Source organism: Tursiops truncatus, chromosome 15 (genome assembly GCF_011762595.2).
Source record: "Tursiops truncatus isolate mTurTru1 chromosome 15, mTurTru1.mat.Y, whole genome shotgun sequence".
NCBI lineage: Eukaryota > Metazoa > Chordata > Mammalia > Artiodactyla > Delphinidae > Tursiops > Tursiops truncatus.
Genome location: NC_047048.1, coordinates 7,997,144 through 8,009,324, shown reverse-complemented (window position 1 = coordinate 8,009,324; position 12,181 = coordinate 7,997,144). Strand labels below are relative to the sequence as shown.

General features: G+C 54.4%; 1 protein-coding gene across 7 annotated transcripts in view; it reads right to left on the bottom strand.

Moving 5' to 3' along the window:
• CUX1 (cut like homeobox 1) overlaps window positions 1–12,181 on the bottom strand; it is a 348,779-nt gene that overhangs the window by 65,627 nt on the left and 270,971 nt on the right. For all 7 annotated transcript variants that reach the window (XM_033839695.2, XM_033839699.2, XM_073791974.1 and 4 more), the window contains exons 9-10: window positions 10,989–11,037; window positions 1,200–1,304 (exon numbers count right to left, since the gene is read on the bottom strand). In XM_033839695.2, the coding sequence (XP_033695586.1) occupies window positions 1,200–1,304; window positions 10,989–11,037 (154 nt within the window). The remainder of the gene's footprint in view (window positions 1–1,199; window positions 1,305–10,988; window positions 11,038–12,181) is intronic.

The following is a 12,181-nucleotide window of genomic DNA, read 5'->3' as shown; positions in this document are numbered from 1 at the left end:
CAAACTGATGTGTGACCTTATTACAGCAGCACATCTCCCACTGGACTGTCTTCTCTCCAGAAGGGCCTGGCTCGTCCCTCCTGGCTCTCCCAGGATCCACTGCGGGTCCCGGCACACAGCAAGGGCTCTCCAACCCTTTATTAAATAAAAGGACAGCTACAAGTGCAATTCACCCATCACAGGCCATCAGAGCTGCAGGGACCTCAGGATCACTTACTTCCTCCTTATCCTGCACACCAGGCCTCGTAAGCGCCACCACCTGAGTTAATCACTGTATGTGAACTAGTGACGGAGTTGGCTCTGGAACCGGGGCTCCCGGACCAGAGTGCTGATGCCAACCACAGCCAGCCTAACCGCTAAGGTTGGCTGAGGACGGATTATGCGGCAGGACGTGCTCTGGAGGCTTCGCTCAGAGTCATTTCCAGAACCCTCGTAAAACCCATTTTGTGGATGATGCAACTGAGACTCAGGGGGGTTAAGCCACTTGCCCCAAGTCACACAGCTGATAAGCTGCAGAGCTGGGTTCGGAACCCAGGGCTTTGGCTCCAGGGGCCACGGTCTTAATGACACCGCCGCTCTGTACTGCTGCACAGCATTGAAGGAAAGAGTCTGGAGTCCGATAGTTCAAAGCTGCCTTGATCGAGCTGGGAAAGTTCCAGCTAAGAGCAATTTTCATTAGTCTTAGAAAAATCAAGAGGCAAAGGTCTGAGATGTGTGCCTGGTTCCTCTTGAATGCCCGCACGTCAGGCGAGATCCTGACTATCACGCGGACTCAGAGCGGGTTGTGTTATTACCTCCCCCGCTCCTCCCACGTCATGAACTGTTTTCCGCTCTGGAAGGACACATCCAGAAGACCAAACCTCCAATTCTCCTGTGCAGTCCTGCAAGCCTCCAGCCTCGGATCGCCACCCATCTGCCAGCGGTCCACCCACCAGTCTAACTGGGAAGCTGCTCTCTTGGTGATGGGCTCTCCACCGGGTGGGCGTCACGCTGACCGCCGGGCACCGACGCACAACCAGTAAAGCTCTTCCCTCTGACGCTACTGGGCTCCACCCCCAGACTGTTACACGCACTCCCCACCGAGGCAGCAGGACTGTTTCAAACATCACCCCCGAAAACGGACGCTCTAAAGCCAAAGAAGAAAGCGGCTGTTAACACACAGAGGTACAGATGCGAGGCGACGGGGCTGGGCTACCCACCACGTCCGGCGCCTTCTGGATCTGGGAGGCCAGCTGGAGAGAGTGGTTGGCCGACAAGAGCTGCTCCCTCAAGGTCTCCGCCTCTCTCTGAGCCACCTCTGCCCTCTGAAGGAAGTGAAAAGGGCGGAAAGAGAAAGTACATTCAGTTTAACAACTGACAATTATTACAAGAAACATTCATCAATTCATGCCTGACTGACTATAATTGATTTTCCTAAACACTCAACCTAATAAATGCTAGAAAAAAACAGAGAATGTGATGGATTTTTATTTTAAACAGTACAAGGAAGAAATAATTGAGCGATTATGACAGTAATTTGACGCTAGGAGCAAGGAATCCCCTGCTGATACCAGCGCTCCGGCCCACTGCATTTCCCAGACTGAATAAATACAAGTGGAAATGGAGTCTTTTGATTCAATTTCTTTCTATTCTCATAGCCCAAGAAGATTTTATTGCAGGATTACTCCTGGGAGTAATTCTCACGGGTAAACAGTGAATTAAAGACACTCTGGCCATTCTCCTCCTAAAAACATGCACAATGTTGTGGTTGTTTTCCTCCAGCAAGTATTTCCATAAACGGACGGGGTGTAAATACCACTTCTTTTGTGAGGACCAGGCTTATTTCAACGTATTTAACCCTTCACCCGACCAAGTTTTCTAATGCTGAGGCTGGCATTTCCAGCCAGCCAGGCCAACGAGGGGCTGCTGAGGGGGTGAGGCCGAACAGAGCCGCCACAGGGAGGAGGCTGCAAGAGGAACGGGTGGACGCTTCTGTCATTTGCTGTAATTCCCGGACAAGGACACCAGCGCTCCGGAGAGCAAACCAAACCAGTATTTCCCACTGGTCAGCGAGAACAGTCACTCCAGTGCCCACCTCCCAAGAGGACACCGTGGTGCAGCGGGCAGGAGCCGGGCATTTGGGACCAGAGGGATGAGAGCAGGTCACCTAACTCAGCTCACCAAGCCTCCACCTTCCCATCTGTAAAATGGGAACACCGTCTCCCTCCCAGGGACCTCGCGAGGATTAACACCCAGAAGCGCCCTCATTCATAAGTGCTTTGTTAATGGGCTTGTCCTGATTTTACAATGACTGAGACGAAATGCAAGGATGGGTGGGGAGCTGTAGCTAATTGACACTGGGCACGTGGACTGAGGAGTGATCACTGCTTCTTTCTACCAGACGTACATTCTGCTCATAGAAAAGATGAACAAGAAAAGCCTGGCTGACTAAGGCTATTTCGTGTGTTTTCTTATTTTGTGGTGTGACAGTGCGTGCCGACTAACTGCTAAGAAAGAACTGAAAAGAGAAGCAAGAAGTTAGCCTGCCCGGTACTCGCCGGTCCACCTAGTTGTACGACGACTGGGTTTGGCAGCCTTAAGTGGTTCTACGACGGCGGCGCGGCCCTATCTGCTCTGCATCCAGACATATTAGGGTATTTCTAACAGTAGCTGCTCCTGCCCAGGGTGGTGCTGGTGGCTGCCCGCCCCGCCGCTCCAGGAGCTCCTGGAATTGCACTCAATCTAATTCCCTCGGCGCCTGGGCGGGCCTGTCTGTGCTCGAGCAGCCACTTCCCACCCTCCGCTGCAAACCGTCTAGAGGCGCCCGTGTCAGGAAAGGCGGTGATGTGACCGGTATGGCCAAGATGCCAGGGGTGACTTCTGGTTCACGATAACTGCAGGAAGCTCTCCCCTTCAGTGAAAAAGATTTCCCCTAGTTTGTTTCCAGATGAGCCAGTCCACGTTTTTCTGATAATCGAGTCATATTACTGAAAAGTTTACTCTCGTCTTTCTCGTCAGTTATACTCTTGGGCATAAAACCTCCATGGCTCTGCCAGGAAGAAGGTGTATTTTGACATATTTCTAGCCTTTCTGACTAAGGAAAACAGTGCTTAGCCTAGTGGAGAAGCAGTTCTGGTGGCAGCCAATGAGGCAGCATCCCCCCGCCCCCACCCACTAACACTGGCTGTGAAATGTTCCAGAAGCACCAGAGCTGGGGCAGCCCAGGCAGGGGCTTCGTGGCCAGGATCTCATGCGGGCATTTCGCTGCTGGGAGCAGAGTGCTGCCCCATCAAAGGCTGGGGGCTCACAGAATAAGGGATCTTAGCTGTGGATGATTTCACCCTCGGTTTTCATAATTTCTCCACAGCTTCTGCACTTGGTTCAGTTTCCAAGTTCACGTACAGTCATGAACCTGGGGCCTGTCCTCGGTGGTCACAGCCTCTTATCACGTTTAAGTTGACTCGGCTGCTTCACTGTAACTCTTTAAAAAAAAAATCAATTAATTAACTAATTAATTAATTAATTAGGTTGTGGCGGGTCTTAGTCGCGGCAGGCGGGCTCCTCAGTTGCGGCATGCAAACTCTTAGTCGCGGCAGGTGGGATCTAGTTCCCTGGGCAGGGATCGAACCCCGGCCCCCTGCACTGGGAGCGCGGAGTCTTACACTGTGCCACCAAGGAAGTCCCACCCTGTAACTTTTTGATTGTTTAGGATTTTTATTATTTATTCAGGATTTATAGCCTGAGTACATCAAAAACAAAACAAAACAAAACGAGTTGAGGTGTTTGTGCCGCTAAACGTGCGCGAAGCAGAACAGCTGAAAGTCAAAGGGGGCCTAAGAGCTGCGGAAGGAGGGAGCGGGTACTGGACGCCGGGAGCTGCCGCGGTGAGTCTGTCTCTGTAGCTGTAAATGCAGCCCAGCCGCTGGCGGCTGAGGCGGAAGGAAAAGGGTGCTGTGCTGGGTTGGCCCCGCAGTCTCCCTTGTTGCCAGGGTTTCCTATCTTCCCCACGACCACAGTCTGGCCAGATGAAGTTGTGTTTCTAGAATTGGAATCAACGTGGGGAGGGGGCAAGCTCTGGTGCTGGTTACTGATCTGGACGCCCAGACACGGGGCCGTAGCTGCCATAAGACATCCAGCTCCCCGTTTCCACTGACGGGACTCTTCCTCCCCTGTCCCTGCAGAGGCAGAGCCTGGGGATCGTGGCCAGGGCCCCGGTGGGCAGCTGGCGGCATCGTGGGTGTGACTCAGCGGCCACCCCACGGTGAGAACAGAGCCTGGCCAAGCCTGAGCTGCCCTCCTGAGAGATTTGCTGGCTGTTTCTTACTTTCTGTCCTTTGCTGAGAAGGGAGGGTAAATGCTGGAAGCGTGAGGGGAAGGAGAGCGCACGCGAATGAGTGAGGGCGCTGCTTTGCATTTTGGTGGTAACTCCAAAGATAGAAAGGGCGGCCCTACAGGACAACTGGGGACCAGTGAGATAACACGAGCCCGGTGCCCAGCGGTGCCACCACGCGGCGACAGGCGTCCAGTGAAGAATTATTATTATTATTTTGGGCCCTGGTGTGTGCTTCCTCGGGTGGCCACGATTCTTTCCTTATCTTAAAATGAGGAAAAACTTTTGTTTTAGTTAATTTATTTTTGGCTGCGTTGGGTCTTTGTTGCTGCACGCAGGCTTTCTCTAGTTGCGGCGATCGGGGGCTACTCTTTGCTGTGGTGCGCGGGCTTCTCATTGCAGTGGCTTCTCTTGTTGCGGAGCACGGGCTCTAGGTGCGTGGGCTTCAGTAGTTGCGGCACACGGGCTTAGCTGCTCCGTGGCATGTGCGATCTTCCCGGACCAGGGCTCGAACCCGTGTCTCCCACATTGGCAGGCGGATTCTTAACCACTGTGCCACCAGGGAAGTCCCGAGGAAAAATTTTAAAATTTAAAATCTTAAAATTTTTAGGGGAAAGTTACTAAAGACTGTAGCTGGTCTTCAGGTTAAACTCCAGCTTCCTTCAGCTGTCACCAGGAAGTCATAAAATGTGGAGAAGCACGGCCGGTGGGGCAGACGGAGGAGGCAAGGGCAGAGGCTCAGGCGGCTGCAGCCTGCAGGGGACGGCTGGTGAGGCCGGTCACAGCCCTGGGCCCGGGGCCCAGGGAAAGGGGGCTGTGCTCAGGGGTTCCCTTGCGGGGGGTGTTTCCTTCTCCCCCAGCACCAAGGCTGGGATGTGAGGGAATCCTCACCACCTCCCCTGTCGGGCAGGCTTTCCCCAGTTTACCCATTTAAGGTGTGGCTTTGAGTCCCCTGGTTTTATATGGTGGTGGTGGAGGGGTGTCTCTGATCCAGCCTTCTGCCCAACCTGGCCCTAGGCTTTGTCTCTTGTCCCTTTTATATGTGTGGCCATGAAAGCCCACCTCTGGGGACACCAGAGGTGAGCAAGTCCCTTTAGTGACACAGCAGCCGTGTGAGCTGGCCAAGGGCAGTGCCCCCAGGGAGACGGGCCGCGGCTGGGCACACGGGTCTGCTGGCGGGCTGTCCCTCCTGCAGTAACTTCCCAAGGCTGCTGGAGCAAACGACCACAGATTCCGTAGATTCAAACAAGACCAGCTTATTACGTCATAGTTCTGAGGTCAGGCGTCCGCTGTGGGTCTCACTGGGGTAAGATCAAGGCGCTGCAGGGCTGGTCCCTTCCTGAGGCTCCGGGGCAGGATCTGTTTTCAGCTCCTAGAGGCTGCCCGCATTCCTCGGCTTGCGACCCCTTCCTCAACCTCAGAGCCCGCAGTGGCCACAGTCAAATCCTTCTCACATCCCATCGCTCTGCTTCTTCTGTCTCCCTCTCTGCACCCATGGACCCTGGTGATTATGGAGGGCCCACCTGCATAACCCCAGGGACCCTCCCATCTCAAGGTCAGCAGATGAACAGCCTTAACTGTGCTCTGCAGGTAAGTGGACCTATGCACAGGTTGCGGAGATTGGGCTGTGGACACCTCTGGGGGCCGCTCTTCTGGCCACCGCAGTCCTCAAGGACAAACAACACATTTGGACCATTTCCAGGAGAAGGCAAGCTCTCCTCGGGAATGACTCCTCAACCCGCTCCCCTCAAAGCCCCGGACTCTGGAGGGAGAGAAAAGGGGAGCACGACTACGGAGACCAGCAAGCAACCTTCCAAGGGAACAGATGCCATCGCTGTGGAAAGTGCACAGCTAACTCCGGTCACCCTCCCAGATCAACACCCACACTCGACTGCGGAGGACAGCTAGGGCCCGGAGGTGGACCCGCTTCAGTGATGCTGCAGGAGAGAGGTCGGAAAGGTCCACCGAGAGAGTTACCGCCACACATCCCAAGCCGGCCCCGTGCTGGTGGCCGGAGTCCCGTTTGGACCCCCCGCCTGTGTTTCTGGGGGACGCGATGGGTACTGATTTGGATTTCTTTTCTCGGGTCGGCCAGGCTGAAAGCTGGACCTCCCCCAGCATCACACCACCTGCATAGACGCAGATTGTTACGGCCCACAGGCTGCTGAGCCACGATTTCAGAAAAGCCGTAAGAGCCAATTTCCCTACCCCCTCCTCCCCGAAAAGCTCTGAACCTTTACTGTCACCAAGTAAGACAGTATTAATACAAGCTCCTCCAAGTCGGACAAAGAGGTGTTAAGTGAGACCCAGCCCTAACTGCCCGTCACCAGTCGGACTCTCTTCCACTCACTTCTCCTCGCTAGAAACACAAGTACTTCAGCGATAAGATAGAGCTTCAGGTCTCAGTAGGACATTTTGACTATAAACCAGTGCAAAAATAATGTTATATGCCAATGCAGTAGTAAATTGCTCCTCCCGGGGCTCTCCCCTGATGGGCAAGGCATGGAACCAGACGCCTGGCGGCGCCCGGCCCCGGTACCCCTCCTCCGGCCCAGCCCGCCTCCGCCTCGTCGCCATGGGCCCCGCATCATCCCTGCCCTGACACATCACAACAGCTGCCTACTGCTCCCCCGGCTTCCAGGCTTTTCACTCCCCTCTGTTCTCTGGATGTTTAGCCAGAGCGATCCTTCTAGAACTTGAATCTGATGTCTCACTCCCGCCCGTGATTCTCCACTGTTCTCAGGGTGAGGCCCTCCCCACACCTGGCTAGACCCCCTCCTCTGGGCCCACCTTTCCGCAGGGGCTTTACGGAACAGCCTGGAGCCCCCAGAGCTCACGGAGCCCTTCCTTGCCTGCCTGGGCGCTGCCCTCCTCCTTGTCCCCCGGGGGAGTTTTCCTCCTCATTGAGTCATCCCTGTTGAGCCGCTGAGCCACCGAGTCAGCCCCTTTCTGTTTGCTCTGTGTCTGACCCTCCACCTCATACTCTCAGCGAGGGCTGGCCCACATCTGCCTGCACAGCTCTGGTGACGGGGAGCTCACTCCCTTCGGAGGCAGCTCCAGGCACCTCTGCATCGGGAGGAAGTTCCCTCCCATCAGCCTCTGCACTTGGCCGTGAAAAAGCCCGACCCCTTCCCTGGCCAGCCCTGGACAGCTGCAAGGCCAGAATCCACAACCGCTGCCCTAGGCCTTCCCCTTTCTAATCTCTTAACATCCCAAGTTCCTGATGTGTCAAGTCTTTCTGTCTTCTTTCCCTGCTCCCCAAAGAACAGGGATGTCCCCAGACCTCCCTGTTTCTTTCGTGTGAGGGCCCCTTTCCCGTCCTGGCCATGGAGTGGAGCCTGAATGCATTGCATGTGCCTGGTTTCCTTCTAGTGTGTGTGGTTTTCCAGGACAAACGATAATTCCCCGGGCATGAACTAACTGCTACAGCCGGCTGCAGAATCACCACCCCCTTCACTCCAGAGACTATTTCTACTAATGTAGCCTGAGAGGCTGGTGAGACTCTCCTATACCTCTCCCCACCCCCACTGTGCTGGTATCTTCCTGGGCAGGACTTCAGAATTCTCCCTGCGAACCCAGGCTTCCTTAGCAACTACAGAGCATGAATTTAAGCACGCACTTACAGGTGTTTTACCTCTAATCCGCAAAACAATCTTGTGAAGGATGTACAAGCAGACCTCGTTCTACTGCGCTTCACTTTATTGTGCTTTTTACTAACTGAAGGTTTGTGGCAACCCTGTGTTGAGCAAGTCCACTGGCGCTATTTTTCCAACAGCATTATTTTAAAGTTAAGGTATGTGCATTGCTTGTTTAGACATAATGCTATTGCACACTTAAGAGACTACAGTGTAGCATAAACTTAACTTTTATATGCACAGGGAAGCCAAGAAATCTGTGTGACTCCCATCCTGATACCCACTCTTGCGGTGGTCTGGGACCTGAAATCTCTCCGAGGTCTGCCTGTACGAGTTATCATTCCCTCCCTCCCTTTCTCTCGTACATAAACAATTTTTTAAATTAACAAAAAATGGAATTGTAAAATACAGTCACACAAAATATACCATCTTAACCATTTTTAAGCGTACATTTTAAAGTAGTGTTAGGTATGTTCGCATTGTCGGGCAACCATCTCTAGAAATTTTCAACTTGCAAAACTGAAACTCTGTCCCCACTAAACACTGTAATTCCCCATTCCCCGCTCCCCCAGCCGCTGACACCCACCTACCCTTCTTTTTAAAATTAATTAATTAATTTTTGGCTGCGTTGGGTCTTTGTTGCTGTGCGTGGGCTTTCTCCAGCTGTGGCGAGTGGGGTCCACCCACCACAGCTGCGGTGTACGGGCCTCTCACTGCAGTGGCCTCTCCCGTTGCGGAGCATGGGCTCCAGGCATGCGGGTTTCAGTAGTTGCGGTGTGTGGGCTCAGTAGTTGTGGCTCGTGGGCTTTAGAGCGCAGGCTCAGTAGTTGTGGCGCACGGGCTTAGTTGCTCCGCGGCATGTGGGATCCGCCCGGACCAGGGCTCGAACCCGCATCCGCTGCATTGGCAGGCGGCCTCCCAACCCCTGCGCCACCAGGGAAGGGAAGTCCCCCCCACCTACCCTTCTACTACTCTCTGTCTCTATGAATTTGACGACCCTAGGGATTTCATGTAGGTGGAATCACACAGTCTGTTTTTTTGTGACCGGCTTAATTTTCCTTAGCGTAATGTCTGCAAAGTTCATCTTTTTCTTTTCCTTTTTTTAAAAGAAATGTAAGCAGTGGAGAGACTTGTCCAAGGCCATCTATGGCCAGGAAGTACCGAGTGCGGACCTGAACCAACTGTCACCGTGGAGGTGGCACCTTTCTTCAGGGTCCTGTCTGGTGTCTCCGAGGACCTGGATCCACCCAGTGGCCTTCAGCACTTTGAGAAGCACATCAACTGTGCCAAACGTCCTAGTACCTGGGGCCTAACTGGATGGAGCCTGACCACTTGACATGCACAGAGTCAGCTCATCTGTCTAACAAGCTAGAGCTTACCCCAAAGTGCCGCCAAAAGGGGAAGCAGCCCGCGATGGGCCTGGAGGGAGGGAGAGGGTGGGGAGTGGAAACTGAGAAATGCCAATGATAATCCCGCGACAGGGAAGGTTCACCAATAAGGTTTCTGCAAAGTCGAGCAGTGCTACCTGAGTAAGAACAAAGGGGCCAAACTAAATTCGTTTAGCAAATTAAGGTAAATAAATGCTTAGGCATCTCTGTGAGGTGAAGCGAAGTAGTGCTTTAGGGCAAGGAGCTGAATGGGTGTATTTGGGACATAAAGAAAGGCCAAGTGAGCCCCCAGGCTCTATCCTTGTTTCCCAGTGTGGTGAATGGCACAGGCGCCAGGCCTGGCTCTGCAATTGACCGGCCACTGACCTCAGTTTCCTCATCTGTAAGATGGGAGTCATAACTACACTGACCTGGGTGGAAAACAGTGAGGTTTAAGTGACTTGGTTCGTGTGAAGTTCGGTACAATCGGTACAAAATAAGTTACTCGACAACGGTCAGCTCTTCTCACCGTGACCAGCATAGCTACTACACAAAGATGCTACCTCGGGTGGGGCAGTCCACGCATCTCTACTGAGCAACCCCTATGGACCAGGCCCAGGATACTCAGGGGTGAGTCTGAGTGTGCAACACCGAACACACAAAGTCTTCCTTAAAGAAGAAAGGAATCCACACGTTCCATGATCATTCTTATGCATACACTGACTTTCATATTTTAATCAGATTTCAGGATATTTTCATGGGCCAAAGAATGGACAGGGCCGCTCTTTGCTGAGTGTTTGCCAAGGTCCGGGTTAGCAATGCCAGTCAGGGGCACAGGCACCCCGTGGGACCCTCACAAGGTGGAGAGCTGAGACCATGGATCCGAGAAAGATTTTCATCCCATGGGGCCACTCGAGGCAAACCGCTAAGCTTCCAAGTGCCTGGAGTGACCCAGCTGTAAAACTGAGTGTGGAGAGGCCACCACTGCCCCGGCCTTCTGCGGCGGAGACACGCAACCCAGCCCTGGCTGCTTCTCCCTGCAAATAAATAAACTAAAACGAGAGACCCCTCTCTTCTCAAAGCAGGAGCACCATATGCTGAAGCAGAATGTTCTCCTGCTCTGCAGAGTCCTTGGGGAGGGGCGGGGCTCTGTAGGGTGGCCAAATTTCCCAGGCAGCTGAGTGTTTAGAGCCACTGGATACCGTGTGCCTACTTCATGCCGGACACGGTGCTGGGGGTACTTTGCGCAGAGCATTGTGACAACTAAGTATCAACCGCGAGGGGCTGGCAGCTGGCAGCCCTCTCCAGAGCGAGTGGCTTCATCCCGTCGGAAGGTGGAGAGACAGACTTTGCTACGGGGTAACGCACTGGTATAAACTCTACGGCATAACGGCTGCCACGGGAACAGAGCGGAGATTTAAGAGACGGATTAAGGAAAAGAAAAAGCATCACCACGGGATGCCTGGGATGCTGGGACCACGTCAGAGACTTTCCCAAGGAAATCACGCCTGGGCCTTTTAACGTATTTCTCATGACATCAGAAAAAGCGTCAACGTGGACAGCTGTATGTGAAAGGTACAAGACTAACCGGCCTCCTAGCTTAGAGAAGCCTCTTGTGAGAGAACAGAAAGGGCTACGCTCTTGCGATTGCGCGCCTGAAGCCATCAAACGTCCTACCTGGTTTGCTCTTTCAAGGTCCGTCATGATCATTTCAATTTCGTCGGCCCTGGGGAGGTGAGAGGGAGACAGCACGTTAGTCAGCGGCGAGGGAGGCTCAGGGGCCACCGCGGTTCCAACTCGGCAGCATGACCCACAGGCACGCAGGTCGGTGTCGGGGGAGAGGGGCCACGCAGAAGGGGACTCTGCCACCCACTGGGAGGAGGTGGGCTTGCATCGGCGGGAGAGCCCGCCTGCCCTTGAGGGGCGCCAGTCTCTTTGGGGAGACAGTGCCTCCTGCCAAGAGAGCGAACAGAACTCTGAACAGAATGCTCTGGAAAAACAGAGGCGGCAGAGATGAATTCTCCTTGGGGGAGGGAATCAGGAAGGTTTCAGAGGAGGTGATGTGTGAACTGGGTTTTGAAGGATGCGTAGAAGTTTGCTAGGACCAAGAGAACCACGAGCAGGTGGGAGAGGCGGGAGGAGGCTGGGGACGCAGGATGGGGGGCTCCGCAGTCTGTGCGATAAAACCACCTGGGTCTCCGTCATCCTCCCTCAGCCTGCTCACACACAGGGGGTTTCCAGGTGTTGTTTGTTCTTTCTCTTTTTTTCTGCTCTGAAAGTACTTTCTTGAGTAATTGGAAGGCACATACATGCTTCCAACACACAACAGCACGAGAGAGAGCGGAATGCTCAGAGTTCTACCGAGAAGGTCAGTTCCAAAAGTCTGTGGCAGGTTTGAACACAACGCCCAGGGAAGTCACTGCCCCAGACGAGTCTCGATGACGGCCCCTGTGATGAGGAGGCCACGGCCGAGACTGCTGCCCGAGGAAGGTTCAGCCCAGCCATGGAAGAGGTGGGGGGGAATGTTACAGCTGCAGACCAGCAGTGGGCGTGTGCGCCCCCTCCTGCCGCGGCCGCCTCATTCCACGCCCCACGGGGACCTGAGCTGGCTCTGCCGCCTGCAGGACTGAGCTCCACCCCTCCCCGCCGGCCTCTCTGCCTGCTGAATCCCCCTGGCTGCCCTTCTGGGCCGAGGCTCCCGCCCCGCTCCCGCCCCCGCAGCCCTGTGCTCAGGCAGCTCCCACCACGTGGCGGCCCCTACATAGCCTGACGTGTGCCGCGTGCCCCGTCACCCTCCACTCCTGGGAACCTCATCCCCTACTTCCACCCCCACCCCCCAGCCCTCCTCCAACCCTGCCAGGGGCTCCATC